This window comes from Haliotis rufescens, unplaced genomic scaffold, assembly GCF_023055435.1.
Source record: "Haliotis rufescens isolate VD_foot unplaced genomic scaffold, xgHalRufe1.0.p SCAF_18, whole genome shotgun sequence".
In the NCBI taxonomy this organism is placed as follows: domain Eukaryota; kingdom Metazoa; phylum Mollusca; class Gastropoda; order Lepetellida; family Haliotidae; genus Haliotis; species Haliotis rufescens.
Genome location: NW_025963868.1, coordinates 5,832,501 through 5,849,903, shown reverse-complemented (window position 1 = coordinate 5,849,903; position 17,403 = coordinate 5,832,501). Strand labels below are relative to the sequence as shown.

General features: G+C 39.5%; 1 protein-coding gene across 1 annotated transcript in view; it reads right to left on the bottom strand.

Moving 5' to 3' along the window:
* The window catches only part of LOC124118441 (deleted in malignant brain tumors 1 protein-like), a 196,527-nt gene that overhangs the window by 146,465 nt on the left and 32,659 nt on the right, over positions 1-17,403 (bottom strand). The window contains exons 4-5 of the mRNA XM_048398648.1: positions 7,475-7,641; positions 6,201-6,342 (exon numbers count right to left, since the gene is read on the bottom strand). Of these exons, the coding sequence (XP_048254605.1) occupies positions 6,201-6,342; positions 7,475-7,641 (309 nt within the window). The remainder of the gene's footprint in view (positions 1-6,200; positions 6,343-7,474; positions 7,642-17,403) is intronic.

Sequence of the window (17,403 nt, the reverse complement as noted above, 5' to 3'; positions counted from 1 at the left end):
CTGGCCAGTAGAATCTATCTCTCAATAGTGACATTGTCCTGTCTCTGCCAGGATGTCCAACATTGTCGTGTAAACTCCTCATAGCCGCAGTGCGACATCTAGATGGAAGAACCAACTGGTCGTGATCAGCTCCATTGACATTGGTGACTCTGTATAAAACTCCTCTTTTGAGCTTGAACTGTTTGTAGCTTTTAAGCAGAGTAGTCATCTCTTGGTCCCGTAGAAACTGAGTTCTGTCTGGTCTCGTCCCATTCCGCAAGTGGTCTATGATCTCCACAAGTAATTGGTCTTTCGCTTGTGTGTGTCTCCAATCCCTGGCATTCTGGTCACACCTGTCACCCGTCAAATCCAGATCTTCATGATCTACAACATCAGTGGATAGACACAAACTTTCCACTAAGTTGGTGATATGTACAGAGTTACAAATGGCTTCAACAGAATCCCTTGAAATCTGTTCCATTTCATCTGTGTTCTTCTCTGGTAGACGTGACAGAGCATCAGCATCAGTATTGGCTTTTCCAGGTCGATACTTGAGGCTAAAGTTATAACTGGATAGAGACGCTAGCCATCGATGTCCAGTTGCATCCAGTCGAGCACTTGTTAACACATAGGTCAAAGGGTTGTTGTCGGTGACGACCAAAATGTCATGTCCATACAAGTAGTCGTGGAACTTCACCGAGATAGCCCACTTCAGGCACAAGAATTCAAGCTTGTGTGCTGAGTAGTTTCTCTTAGATCGGCTTAGTCCTCTACTTGCATAGGCAATGACCCGTGATTTCCCTTCCGGATGTTGATACAGAACTGCACCCAATCCATGACCACTGGCATCTGTGTGTAGTTCAAATGGCTTTGAGTAGTCAGCGTATCCAAGTACTGGTGGGTTGGAGAGACGATTCTTCAGTTCAGTGAAGGCATTCTCCTGATCTTCATGCCATATCAAGTTGACATCTGTGGGTGGTCGTCGTGGTTTCTTTGAAGCAGACTTGGGCATCAGTTCTGATAAAGGTTTCGCTATCTTGGAAAAATCCTTAATAAACTTCCGGTAGTAGCCGGCAAACCCAAGAAATTTTCTGACTTCTTCTGGTGTGGTAGGTCTAGGCCAGTTCTTGACTTTGTCAAGTTTCTCTGGATCAGCTTCAATTCCGTGTTCTGAGACGATATATCCAACATATCTGACTTTCCTCTTGAAGAACTTACACTTCTTTGCTGCAAGTTTTAAGCCACATTCCTGAAGTCTCCGAAACACAAGCTGTAGTCTCTCAACATGCTCTTCATAGGTTCTGGAAAATATTATCAGGTCATCAAGATATATAAGACATATATTAAGATGTAGACCTTCCAGGCACTGCTCCATAAGGTGTTGATATGTCGCTGGCGCGTTTGAGAGTCCAAATGGCATCCGATTATATTCAAAAAATCCAAGAGGTCCTACAGTGAAAGCTGTCCGTTGTTTATGGTCTTGATCTTGATTTTAAAGTAGTTGGTGAATGTTCTTTTACCAATTTCTTGGTATATTTCTTGGTATATTTGACCTTTATAATTTTGGATTCTCTTTCAAAGACTGGATTTTGTTTAGAGGAGGACATGCGCTCCCCGTTGCAGTTAGCACATGTGATGTCACCTGTGCAATCAGTGACTACACTTTCATGATCTTTTCTTGTGAATCATTTTACAGAAGTGATCCCCTGTGATTTTAGCTTCATTGCAATATTCCCTTCTGACATGTCGGACAGACACTTGGCTCGGTCGCGGACAATACCGCTACATGAATTCAGAGATTTATGCACAGAGACAATAATTGCAGTATTGGCAAAAGGGTGTGCATTCAGTCAATGTATGGGTTGTTGCCTCTAGGCACATTCTATCAAGAGAGAAGCAGACCGGGGACCAGTGAGAAGTATAAGAATATTTAAAATAAATGTTGACAAGGCGTTTAGGCACAACATAAAATGACCATTGCGCTAAATAAAATATTCAGTTACCGCTATAAGATAAAATAAAATGGCTAATTATCAACCTGTGCTAATGAATTTTAACATTGAATATTAGACTCAAAAGGAAATACATACTTTTAGCAGCTACATTTACATATCGTATTTAAGCATTTGGTATTGTCAATTTATTCTGCAAATAATGTCGAAACAAACAGGAAATTATCAAGGGGAGGAATACATCACATCAACTTTCTTTGGGAGAAGTATTGTACATCACCCTTGTATCCACAAGAGGATTAAAACAGTGAAGTTTTGGTGTGTGGACACATGGGAACAGTTTCCAATACCGGTTTCGAATACCATCAGGCCATGGACTGTTATTAATACATTTCTCAGGCAATCAGGTGTAATGAAACACAACAACTGTGAGCTTATTTTATTGTGTACACTATCATCGAAATCCTCTACCCACGGTTCCTTGTGGTTACAGAAGCCGGGTATATACCACCCAAAATTTCAGTAAAATCCATGGAACTTTTTTCTCATCACTGCCATTGGTTGTATTTAATTGCCTTTAAAAGTGTTTTTATCTTTAACCTTTAACTTTCCCTTCAGAGGATCAAGAATTTGATTTAGAATTTTCTCTTTTGTTGTCTTGTATTTTGTTTTCCAAATTGATTTTTGTTGTTATGACATTGATTGCCCCGAGGAACGTAAATTTAAGCAAAGCTCAATCCAGGATATATCTTTACTGCTTTGATATAGAATTTTTTTTAACCAGTTTATCTTTATGATTTATTTATATGTTTACTACCCTTTTGTGGTTCAATGTCTTTGGAAAATGTATGGAGTTCAAACAGTGTTCGAGCCGCAGTATAAACGCAGTTAATGTCATACAAAGAACAGTCCGCTTTGAGAGTAACCAAAACAATATCACTAAATTTATGTGCAGATGAAAATTAAAAAATGCAGCAAAGAGGGTTTGGGTGATCCTGGCACAGTCAGGCTGGTTTGGCTGATCATCAGCTCAGGGCCCTTGCCCCCTCTACACGCAGCCCAGACAGCGAATGGGACTTCTACCAGGAGTCGTTGCCTAGTCAAACCCATCCCGAACTTTTCGGAGAATGTGAAGATTCCCAAACACAACAGCCTTCTGCATTACCCAGATTGTCAGAAGGGCTGTATCTCGAATGTCAGTCAACAGACTGGGAGGTACCAAGCCCTGAGGCACCGGGAACAATGGGGAGTCCGACAACTTGTTACTTGGGATGCAAGCGTGACGAAATCAAGGTCAGCATATTTGCCATGTTTTTCATGAATCTTCTCAATCACATTAGTGTCAAAAGGGACAGAATAAATCAATAATATTATATTATTTCATTGGATATATAAAAAGGACAAGATAAGGTGTTTTGGCCTGGATACGTCTGAGGCTGTAAATGGGCATATTCCAAAGAATTTTTTTATTTATCATTTTTCATGACGCCCTCTACATATTCTGGGTCGTACCATGGATGGACTTCTGCGTCAAATCCACAAAAATGACAAAGATGGTAATAAAATGATCGAGCAACACCATCATGTCAGTTAAGATACTCTGTTGGGGCCAAAGCTGGGCATCCACTGACAATGTGTTGGTCGGTCTTATTAAATTTATTAGACATTTCATATTTACATTGGTTTCGAGTGGGAAGTGACTGGTCCTGAGCAGCAAACATAAAGCCTTCTGTTTCATTTTTAAAGCCATCCGACTTCATCCAAGCAAAGGACTCTGCAGGGTTGGTGATCTTCTCAACACACTGCACATAAACTCGATGCAGTGGTCTGGGCCGATTTGATATGGCACTTCACTTGTTTGTCACTCATTTCTGTACCGTCCAGCCACAAAACCACACTGACATTGAGATTATGTCCCTTATCCTTGGCTCGTTTACGAAAACTGTGGAATGTCTTGTTTTCATCACCATTGTCCTCATCAAAATTATGCAATATTTAGTTGTAGCCTAAAAATCATAGAGTCCAGATCGCCTTGTATCCTGGACCACGGTGCTTCACCTAAGCAGGCCAAGTACTTCGACAGGGGTGCTAACAAAATGTGACATCAGTCTTTTACTTTAGTCTACTGACGATTGATTCTTAGTATAGTAAGGACATAGTAAAGACATATAACATTTTAGAATTAAAGAGGAAGTAGTATAAGGATGATACAGAAGAGATTTATATAAAACATAGGTTTAATAGCTAGGCCTAACCAATGAAAACCTGCAGAGAGCAACCAAACTATGGAATACGTCCACACTTTAAATGGACACAGCCTAACAAATTACAAACACGACACATAAAGTGTGCATCATAATAATTAAAACTTGTCACATTTTCAATGGAAAATGACACAGTTAATAGAACAGATCGCAACACACCGAGAGTGTATGCATTTGGTTTGTTGTGGTCTCCGTTGAAAATGTGGCATGTTTTAATCATTGTAATTTGTGATTTGTGTGGCTATTTCTAAATAAAATGTGTATATATTCCATAACTTGTTTTCTCTCTGCTGGTTTTTCATTGGCAGGCCTGCTAGTGTAAAAACAATACTTAAGAAAGGGTGTTTGAGTTGTACTTTACATCTGAGCAGGAAACAGAAATATATAAAATTATAAAATTAGTGGGAGTATGGTTACCATATGACTTTTCGGCCCTTTACCGGGATAGACTTTACGGGTGATGTTATAGCTTTAGTTTTCTTGCCTCTTTCCATTTGTTGGCCCAGTTTGAATTTTCAACCAAATCGTTATTATTACATTTGACTGCCGTTAATGAATCACCTGTAATAACATATATTGATGAATCATCAGTAAAAAGGTGTATGTTGCTATATATTCCTTCAACAATATCATTGATATAAACGATAAGCAGCAGTGGTCCTAGCGCAGATCCCTGAGGTACAGGAGCTTGTACAGACGTTAATTCTGAGGTATAACACTAAACCAACACTCTGAGCTTTAGTGTTTATGTAACTTTAGAATTAATTTGATAAAGCACCCTGTATGTGGTGGGCATTTCTTATGGACAATACCATTATGTCATACCCTATCAAAGTCTTTTCTTATGTCACACAACATGACTCATTTATTTTCCCTCATCTGAAGCCGCAGTGATGAAGTTATGCCTGTGAGCTGATTTGCCATTAAATCGCCGGGCATAAATGCTGATTGTAAGTTTATCAAAATATTGTTATCGCTGATTATGATTATAAATATATATTTCTCAAAACATCTTTGGAAAGCAGCTTGTAAGGATCATCTACATCATTTCTTATAGAGTGGAGTATTTAATGCTCCTTTCCATGATAGCGTAATTGTTTTGTCTTGGGAGTGACTTGTTAAATGCTTTTGCTAGTTTCTGAGCGATACAGTTTGCTGTCCATTCCATTAATCTGTCCCCAGTTCCATCAGGACCGGTTGCTTTAGATGTGTCTACAGATACAAGAATACCACGAGCTTTATTATTGCTGATTGACTTCGGTGGATTATCAATTTTGCATGATTTGATAATCATAAGATCTGAACACAGATTTCATACTTTGATTGTTCTGATAAGAATCCTTTCAGGACTTTGACGATACACTGAGTATCATCATAATTTATAGCATTACGTACAATAGCGGGAAAAGATTGACCATCAGAACGCGTTTTGACATACCATTTAACTAAGCTCCACCAAGGCTGTGTTCTTTGTGTGTTATCTATAATGTCTTCTACTGTGGATCCATGAGCCCTTTTGGATTTCCTTATAACAATAGGCCGTTTATATTGTGCATATTTCTACACCACACAGTGTCATGCTCAAACCGCTAGTTTTACCCAAATCACTGGATCAGTGGGCTCTCAATAATCATTCTCAGTTCCCGGGGGAGTATGCAATCTAAGCTGCCTGTTAGACGCTTTGACAAGTAAGTAGTTCTGGGAAAGCAGGGCTGTACATTTCTTCACAGAGAGACTAACATCAGTCCTGTCTGACAAAAGCATGTTCTAAAAAGAGACGTCCATAAAGTGAGCATGCTGACGATCCACTGTAATCTAAGGTGCCCTTTGTCAGCAGGTTGCCAAAGATAGGAAACAAACACAACATACAGCATATCTTTACAGAACATGCCTACAGCCACGACCACGACAACAATCATGCTGTCAACTGTAAGGTGATAAAGAAGAGAAATGAAAGGAGACAAATTACAAAGTAAACAAAATATCATAGTACACATCCACATACCTGTCCATACAGCCCGAAATCCCTTCCCAACAGTCCAGGGATTCGTAGTAAACACAACACGGTAGTAGACAGCTGATTGGACAATGTAGCCATGTCTGTCTCCACTTAATGTTGCAAGAAGGTTGTTGGAGACATCGTAAACCTGCAATTAATAAATGGAGGGTTTAATCCCTTTTGCCTAAATCCCTATTTGTCAACCAATTAACTGCAAGCACATTCGGATTGAATAAAACCCACACCCTTACAGTGATAACAAGCATGACCCTTACATGTGTCATTACTATTGTCATCAGAATTCAAATAGATTACCTGAACTTAATAATATTAATACCCAATATCAAAACAAAGGTTTTAAAGACAAACATTCTATGAAAGAACAAGTATGTCATATGCTATAGTTTATATATATTATAACTGTTGAAAAAATAATTATTTGGACATGGCAATATATTTTTTCTATAAGGTAACAACTATTGTTGAACATAAACCAAACATTGAATACGTTCAAATGGATTAAACTATTATGACATACTGTACCCATCCTCAAAACACCAAAACAACCATCTACAATTACAACATTTGACCAAATATGTTTACACAATCAGTTGGATTATAGAAATTAATGTATAGATGGCTTCTCTCAGTTATGCAAGGTATAATCAGATACAAACAATGTTCCTCGTCACAACATCAGATAGCACGTCCTCATCTCCCTTATCACATCATCTAAGAATACTCATTTACTCAAGTAATTTGTTGAGAGAGATAAAAGTATTTTCATCAGGTATTGTTAAAATGTCTTCGAGCTCTGAACATGGATTAAGGAAATAAGCTTTCCCTTAAGTTTCTCATGTGGTTTAGTTGTGAACAAATTTGAAAAATCAAATGTTTTGACAGAATTGAAGCTGGTTCTTTTCCGAGACTGTAAAAAAAGTCAAGCAAATCGTTTGAGTTTTTGAGAATCCACATGGTATTATTTCCACTTGTCTCAAATACTTTCTGTGAATATAAAGAAAATCCTTCCTTGATTGTATTAAAGATCATGGTTAAGCATTGAGACAGGGATTTGGTGGTGCATTTGCTTGACCCAGCACTGTATCTCTCTTTGTACGGATGTTGTATTTTTCTTATTCTTTTGATCATCTGGTGTCTTCAATGCACCCGGCAATGCAAATGGTGGTCACACCCGATACTGACATGGTTAAATGAGTTGTTACACCATTTCTCTTGTAGTACTCTGTCTCCTGTAACTGTGTAGCACAATGTTTACATACCTTGACAACATCATGCCAATGCTCTGTACTGAAATTTGTAAACACGAGTGTGACCAATGTCTCTCCTGCATCAATGGTGTAGACGCAAATCAGATAGTTGCCGTAATTGCCAGGGTAGTTTGGTGAGGAGATCGAGCCAGATGGGTCTGTGTAGTCTTCACCACATCCTAAAGGAGATAAAAGAAGCGTTATCGCTACCCCCAGTCATGAGTAAGTAAGTGAGTGAGTAAGTTGTATTTAACACCGCCTTAAACAATATTCAAGTGATATTATGGCGTGTCAGCCTAATGTGGAGGAACGTTTGGATGGGATTTTTAAGGGTCATATGTGTTTTGCAGCTGTAGCTGAAAAAAACCCATCTAAGTCTCAATACCAAATCTTGTCTCAATACAAAATCCCAGTACCCCCTTCCAATTAAATGATTAAATGTGAATTTAATATACACAAAAGGCAGCAAATAATTCATGGCTACGATTCTCAAATTAAATCTTGATAAGTATCTCTTAGATAAGCTAAGATCAGTAGTTTTTAAGAAAACTTGTCCCCATTGCAGACACTATGCACTTTGTAAAACAACATGACTCAAAGGCCGTAACTGTGTAACTGTGCTCAAAATCGACAACCATGCAGCAGGGGAAGTAACTTTGGGAAAAATAATTCATTGGACCCGGAATCTGAGTTAATGGTCTCATGTTATCCAATAGACCTGGACGGAACTACCTTCGAACCTGCTAAGACGATTTGATGGATAACACAGAGCGCCGTATCAAACAGTGTCTGAACAATCTTTTCAATGCAACAAATTTCTATGACCTGATACACTTTTGACATGCCCTGATGGAACACAATGTTGTTTTAAACAGTGTAAGTACGAACTCGCATTTTCATATGACTGTGCCATATCAAACCATATCAGCCTAAGATGCTCGTCGTTCTTAATTGTTTCACACTGACGCAAAATAATACCTAGATATAACAGGCTTTACACTGTACTGGATTTGGCAAAGGTCACCATTTTTTATTCTTAGACTTCACATAGAAACATTCAAAAAACATTTCACTAAGATCTATACAGGGCAGTGACTCAGTTGCTGAGATGCTTCTTTGGGACATTTGTACTAAACAGACCTTACCTTTTAGGACATTTGAGTTGAGCGTTGGGGCATTTGTTACAAATGTAGAAATATGAATAACTTTGGTCTACGATGTGACAACTTGTTTCAGCAGATATTGAAACTACCTGGTAAACCAAATGAAGTAGCCTTAATGAGGATTGCTTTGTTTGCTATATATCAGAAGGACTGGCTTGCTTTGTAGATTTGTCGAATTACTTTAGGGGTTAAACAATTAAATGCCCGTGAAGCGATTAGCTTACAATTTGTGCAACTCTGACTTGTCTCACTGAGGTTAGATCAATACTCGTTTGCCAAATGTGCCACTGTTTTGATAGACTTGTAACAAATGTACTAGAGGCCCTTGGGGCCTGTATCACTCACCTGGACATTTACACAATCATGACAAAATATACATTTGCATTGTACATGTATACAATTCAGCAATTATTTCGTAACTTTGTCAGCATTTACAATAGGTGGATGGCAAATCTGACAGTATGAACGAGTATTTCTCTAGATACAAATGTGGATGGCAAATCTGACAGCATGAACGAGTATTTCTCTAGATACAAATGTATCATAAATATCTGAACCGTTTCGATGATGTGATCCAGGATCTAAGTTTCTAGAGGCAAGGCTGGACCCCAGGGCGAATCATATTGGCATAAATGTATTATTCTCTTCATAACAAACAAATGTATACTGTTTATTAAAGTTTGGGATAATATCGGTTTGCATGTTATGGTCAAGATCTGCCCACCACCTGAGAATACTTCCAACCAAATATGGTTGATGTCTATCTCTTAGATCAAGAGAAGAAGTCGTTTAAAGCAATATTGTGAAATTACCTTTTAAGCCCCATCCCTCAGTCCCCAGGGGTTGGGAGTGGGAATTGGGTTCAGCCCCTCCATTTCTCCACTTTGAATCTCCACTATTGGAGAATGCTTCCAACCAAATATGGTCGATATCTATCTCTTAGTACCAGAGTCGTTTAAAGCAATAATGCCAAATTACCCCTATTTCGCCCCGCCCCTCAGCCCCTTGGGGGGTCAGCCCCACCATTTGTATAATTTCAAATCTTCACCACGAGAGAATGCTTCCAACCAAATATGGTTGATATATATTTCTTAGTTCCAGAGAAGAAGTCGCTTAAAGCAACATAGCCAAATTAACCCTATTTGGCGCCGCTCCTCAGCCCCTTGGGGGGTCAGCCCCACCATTTGTAGAATTTTGAATCCCCACCAGCTAGGGATGCTTCCAGTCAAATTTCATTAATTTCCAATTAGTGGTTCAGAAGAAGAAGTTGTTTGAATAATTGATTGACGTACGGACGACGGATGGAAAACGGACGCCACGGTATGGCATAAGCTCAATTTGGTCCTTCGGACCCGGTGAGCTAAAACACTGGAAGCCAAAACACTGTGCTCTAGGCAGGCAGTTTGAAAACAAATGATTTTGTTCAAAATTGGTATAGAAACCTGATAGTTTTACAACTTCAAACGTATTTCAGTAACGTAAAAGTAAGCATTGAAACCTCTTTCACTTGAAAGGCTCTCTTATTACACAAAATTATCCCAAGCCAATTCAATAATTTAAAAGTAAACATTAAAACCTCTTTTACTTGATAGGCCATCTTATCAGTGAAGAACAAGTATATCAGCTTCTGAACAGACCTAGATACATCGCGGGTGACATGGTGTGAAGTGTGATCAATGTGAAAACTGTTGACAACCTACTTCTAGATATCAAAATGACCAGGCAACCTAGGCTTCCTACTTAAGATACGCTAAACATCGGACACATACCTCATTGTCACCCATCTTATACCATTTGACACCAAAGAAATAACTCAAAACAAATTATTGATGACAGTTCTCTTTAGATGATGGCAAATGAATTATTATTATCTCAGCGCAATTAAATGTAAAAGTAGAGTGTTAAAGCCTCTTCCACATGTGCTTGTCTTTACTGTTGTCAGAACATTATGTAGGAAAGCATTGGTAAAAGCTGACTGTGTGAGGCAACTCAGACTTCCTACTTGAGCGATACAATACACATCGGGCACATACCTCACTGTCACCCACCATATACAATTTGACACCAAAGATACACACAAAAAAACTAATATTTATAACAGCTTTCTTCAGATGATTTTGACAAATGAATGATACCAAATTATCCCAAGACCAAGTTGTCGCTCACGTATATAAGTTATTTAGACTGTGACGATTTGCACACGACACTTACCTGAAACCTTATACAGTGATCTGTGCAATATTATTATGAAGCCGACGATGTAATGTTGGTGTAAACAGTTACTTTTTCACAACACTCCAGACTGAAGGTGTCTATTATTTGGATTGTACATACAAGTAATTGATTAGGAGATAGTGTTATCTATGATATCCAGACAATCCACAACAATTCGATATTCTAATTGATAATAACTTCATTATGGGAATGTACCGGTGTCAGTGGAAGAACATTTAGTTCCAGAATTACAATTTTCGTAGTTAAATTTAAAAATCTACTTAATAGAATCCAAATGAAGCCCATAACGATGCTTGATTTCTTGGCCAGAACTGAGGCAATCTTGACTTGCCAAATCGTTCTTGACTAGAGTTGGAGTCAATTTATTCTCTTTGTGTCTGGGAGACAGACGATGTGAGTATCGCATGGAGAACCGACTGGGAGAGGGAATTCCGCTAGGGTCAGCCTTGGCCAGTGTAATCGGATATCTTGCTGAGTCTCGAGTTTGGACTGTTGGCATTACAGAACAAGCTAGGGCACAGTGGTGTAATAAAGGGGTTTTTTTTCTTTCGGGGTTGTTAATATTGAGATTAAAGCATTACCAACACACAAATCGTCTGTTTTTAAAAAGTATGTGTTCTTGTGATTTGATATTCATATTAACCCAACAAATGATCCACAATGACGACACAAAATTGTACTAGCATTACACATATGAATATTACTTTCTTGTACACAAGGTACATTAGTCACTTTGAACTTGAAACATGCATCTAAATAGTAATTTTGTAGGTTTAGAAATATACACATCCGACAGTTGTCATTTTAATTTTCTGTGGAAAAGAGAAGTAGTGACAGTACTGACTGGTATCTGATGGGTGCAAACAGGTGTAGAGTCACTGTCTCAGAGGGTTCGATTTGCTCAGCTCTAAATATCAGGACTGACCTCAGCTTGCTAGTCTGTCTCACAGTCCCTGGACCATATTATTTTCCCTTCCGCCTAGAGCTTACTGTAAGGTATAGCCCTAAAAGAAGCAAGCCCAGATTTCCCACTGTTTAAGGTTGAAATTTCAATCTTACTAGCCTTCCTTTTCAATTTCAATTAATTTGCTTGTTTCTATCAAAATAATATATTTTCAGACATTAAGCCTTGATGCACAACAATCCAAAATAGCCTCATGAAAGTCTATAATTGTTTTGCAAGTTCAGATTTCTTCAGACCGGTGCCAGCCGCCGCAAAGAGGTGCAAAAGCAGACTCTCTACATGGCCCTTCTGATCATGTATCAAAAGCCAGGGACCTTTTTAATGAAATAATTTCAATTCATAGAGTCTACGTTAATTTAGAGGCTTGTTGAACAGATCAACATATCAGTGCGCTCATACCACAATAAGTCAAGTTTTCGTGTTTATTTTTCAACACTGGTGGATAGGTTATGTATGCATGTCTGCGTAGATCCTTTGATATCCTTTTGTGAAAAACACATGTACTGATAAATTAAAATAGAAATACTACACATACAATACCATGTTTTGTTACAAGAGGTTGGGCTTGATAACTAACTTCATGTGGTTCGTTATTCAACCATTGTTATATGTAAACATCAGTTTGTTCATATGTAAAGGGTTCCTCACATACTATATTCGTGCTTTTGCCTTTTTTTCTACATGGCGTAATGGAGTATATCATTGTGGTTACATCACACCAGAGAGCCCAGTCTATATGTAAAACCAATATGGCGGGATATAGCTACACGTGGTAGGAACCAGATTACTCACATACGCATGACATTTTCTTTTTGCACGATCTACAGTCATCTGCGATCAGTATACATACAAAGGTATCTCTATTTGCTTCCAAATGGCCACAACCCGACAGTTAGTCTACCCACATCCTTACAGCTTTGGGAGTGAGGGCTTTTATTGGACTCTTCGCCCTGGATTGATTCATTACACCACATTCCTGTCCAAAACTGAAAAAACTTATATATGTATTTGATAATACATGTGTACTTGTATATACGTAGTGATAAAATGTCTGTTACAGTGTTTGGAAACTATTACTATGTAAGTCAGTTCTCGTGGTGTAGGATATGGTCCCCCACACCATGACACTACCGCCACCGAATTTGTCGAATTCATGTACACAATGTGTGGCAAAACGGTCATTTCGACTACGTTGTCTTCCATCTCTCAGGTGAAGAAGAAATCGTGATTCATCTCTCAACAACACTCTTCTCCAGTTTTCAAATTCCAAGGCTGTTACGTATGGCACCAACGCAAGCATCACTGTCGATGGATCTGTTGCAAAAAAGGGACGATAACTGATCTTCTGGGTCGGATTTCAGCCTCGTGAAGATGGGTCCTGACAGTCTGGTCCGATATCCTCCTCAAACCAGGGGTGCCTCCTGCAGTCTCTGCAGCTGTGCCATTGCGATGACGTGGTTTGAAGAGTCGAATGTAGCGATCCTGTGCAGGGGTGGTAGCTCTTGGTCGGCCGGTTCTCGGACGGTTTGCAGTGGAATTGAACTGTGTGTATCGGTCCCAAAGGTGGCAAATTAGGCTGTGGTTGACGTTGAAGTGGCATGCAACAGAAGACTGTGATTCCTCTCTTATGATACGTCCTATGGCGATGTTCCGAACTTGGAAAATGTTGACAATTGAATAACAAATTATTGGCTTAAGTATGCCTTTTTATAGCCGCTACCATGAGTTATGAATGCCATAACTTGCACGTGCATTTTGCTTTACTGTTTTCCTCCATGATATTTTTAACAAGTGTGAAAACAAAGACATAGCAAAGCGACGCAGTTTTGAAGCACCGTTTGTCAAATATCAGGCCACCATCATTTTCCAATAACATATAACCAATTTATGAACCGGATGTTTTGTGTAGTCAGGTGCAGTGAACTTCATACTACCTGTGCGTTTCTTTTTTTGGAAGAGTGTATATAGAGAAGTGCATGCGCCTGTGTGTGTGTGTGTGGCTACTTTTACTTGTCTGGACTGATGCCGATTTATATTGCTAGCCTACTGAATTACCATGCGGCAATTTAACATGAATACCCCACTCAGACACAGTATACTGACTCCGAAACAACCAGTCTTTGTTTTAGCCCCTTAATGCCGAGCTCCAGACAAGGTAATAATCTTTTAACGTCTTTGGGTATGACGCGGCCGCACCTTCCGCTCTCCGGGAGGATACTCTACCATTATACCACGGAGGTGGTCGTTTATTTTTGTAGTTTATGGTTACTGGTTTTAAAATATGATAAGTGTTCAAAAATAAAATCAGAAAGAGGTAAACATTTCTCCAGGTCTGGAGAGTGTTTAATAATCCGCCACTCAAACTGATTTTTGTCGGTGATATGGAAACGGACAATGACTGGCCATCACTTTTCAGGCACTTTCAATTATTTTGTTCATTAATCCTTATACACATATTAAACATGCACTGGACTTGCACCTTTGGCTATTAAGGGAGTTTTCAGGAATTTTCATATTGCGTTTCCAGGTATATGAGGGTAGGAACGATCGTTTCTGGAGCATACCTCATAAACTATTTACCAAAGGCAAATTGCCATGTAGCCATGTTAAGTAATGTCTAGAATCACTTAAGTCTTTGATTGGCATTTAGAAGCTGGAAGAACAAGAACGATGAAGGGAAAAGAAGAAGTCACGAATCGTTGTTGCAAAGAATAAAAAAAGGTTTGTTTCCATAGAAACGCTCAATTGCCTTTACTTATAAGACGGTAATCCCCATTGTTAATCCTCATCATCACTGTAGTGTACTTTACTGTCAGTCAGCTTAGTGTCGGCCTGGGATAGAGAGAAGAAATTTGATATTGAGGAGGAAAACTCCCTGTGGCGTTTCCAAGACTAGGAAAGGCTTAGACATGATTCATTGACACGGGATATAGCGCTCCCGGTACCAGGCAAGTAAAACCAGAACAAAGGAGTACCGCTCATCAATTGCGTTTCAATTCCAAACGGAATACACACTTGATGTGTTCTAACTAAACACACGAAATAAAGTGATACCATCAGGGTATGCCAATGCACTCGGCAGATGGCTGCACATAATTGTCACTTCTAAAATCCCAATAGATAGTATGTGTGCCAAATTCACGCACATGAGTTCCAAAGAAGGACAGATCAACCGGAATTGTTGAGGCAGAAGGCGACCTCCCATACACATAAAAATAGCAACACGAAGTAACACCGCCACGACTACCAGTATGTAGCGCATAGTGCTTCTTGTATATAGTCTGGAAGTTAATTTAAGGTACCGACGTTTACTACAATATCTGAAAAACTATTGGACCTACTCCAGTCAAAGTTGGTATGAGATTATTATACAGTCATACATAACTGGATATTACATTTAAAGACAATCGGTGCATGAATAAAAAATCTGTCTATTTAGCTATCACTATATTTCATCAACAACCAGACCTGTTCGTCGTGGGTGGAACGAGCATTCATTGTGCAGGATAATATACACAAAGAAAAAAATTAAGCATACCCTAATATATTTCATTATTATTTGGTCGCAATATTTGTGACAGTCATGAAAGATATAATTACGGGAAGAATTATGTTTTCTCGAGATGATGTAATAAGTCATGCGTGACGAAAGCTAACATGCCATGCATGGTATGCCCGTGCAGCATGCAACCCCCGAGTATCTCTAAAAGCAGTATATCCAAACGTTAATATTGCTTTCTTAAGCTCGGTTTTCAACAGTTATTCCATGACATTGTGTGACCATGGCACGAAGGCGATTATCAAACGCCACAAGATGGCAAATAATCGGTATGCATAACGCAGGAATGTCTTGTAATGCCATTGGTCGGAATTTGGGGTATCATCACACTATCGTAAGCCGTTTAGTCGAGAAACATGATCAGACCGGTGATGTACAGATGTCCCAGATCCGGAAGACCTCATGTAACGACACGTCGTGAAGAAAGGGATCATCTTCGTCTCATACACCGAGAACCCTTTTCAACAAGTACTCGTCTGAAACAGCTGTGCTTGCCCAATCGTCGTTTCAGCACCAGAACCGTAGGGAACCGTCTGACAGCAGCAGGACTGAGGGCCAGACGAGTCATAAAGCGTCCCTTGTTGAGAGATCATCACAAAGCTGCTCGTTTACCTTGGTGTATTGCACGACAGAACTTGAATCGTTCACTTGGAGACGGGTCCATTGATCAGACGAAAGTCGCTTTCTGCTCCATGCCACTGATTGAAGAACGATAGTTTGGAGGCACTGGAACACGGCCCACACTCCCGGGAAAATTAAACCGACTGTTGCATACGGCGGGGGCTCGGTAATGGTTTGGGGGTGTATCTCTCATGATTGCAGGTTGGATTTGGTCACCGTAAGGGGCAACTTAACAGGGGCTCAATACGTCCAGGACGTTTGGAGGCCAGTCGTCCTTCCTCATTTTGACAACTACCTTCTTGCTACTCGACCTCAGTACATGGATAACAATGCCAGGCCTCATCGTTCGCATGCAGTCGTGGATTACATGAGGGCCAATGCAATAACGACTCTACCCTGGCCAGCAATGAGCCCATATTTCAACCTCCTTGAACATGTTTGGGTTATTCTGGGGCGTCGCGAGATCCCCCTGTACAAGATTTACGCCAATTGGAAGCAGCATTGCATCAGACGTTGTTGTTGTTGACTCATCAACAGATCCAACGTCTGACTGGAGGCATGAGACGTTGGGTGGAATGCGTCATCCACGTGGCGGTTATACCCGCTACTGATCTGTTTCACATGATATGTCAAGTAGAGACTTTAAGGAACATTTTCACATGAAATATAAAACGTAACTCGTTTACTTAATCCTGCAGCTCCATATTTGTTTTAGGTATTGTCTAAGGTCAAAAACAGTACCTGTGTTACCATAATGTTGTTGTCAGTATATTTTAATCACAACTCACCAATATTTTCTGTATTTGTTGTCAAATGTTTGTTCTATCCGTTGACATTGGTATCGCCCAGCTCCTGTGGTCAGTCATCCCATGCCATGATTTTTGCCATTTGTCATGGTTCAGAAATAGGGGTGTGCTTAACTTTTTTATTTGTGTATATGTAGTATTCTGCTGTTACGCTAGCATCTGACTATTTATCATACAATAAGCTTTAGCCTCCCTGCTTCTATAATTGCAAGCAATATCAGAGACGAATTATCGTTATATTGTCTCTGGCAATATATACCAAATATTATATATATTTGTAGGTTATATTGATCACGAAACGGACAGTAATATCTACGTGTGGCTGTTTCTTCAACATTCCCTTTTCTAATAGTTTTACAGTCGCGTTGTCTTAGATCAGTTACGTGCTGTAGCCAATCCGCGGAGTCGCGTGAGCGTAGAATGGCAACTTTTGAGCAAGTTGAAAACAATCTGCGTAGAACTCTTCCATTAGAATTCAATGCTTCCATTCAATGCTTCCATTCAATGCTTCCACGTGCACCGCGCCAAACTCAGACCCGTAATCCAACACGCCAGAGCAAGCTGAGGTTCGATTGACAATGTCAATCAAGCAA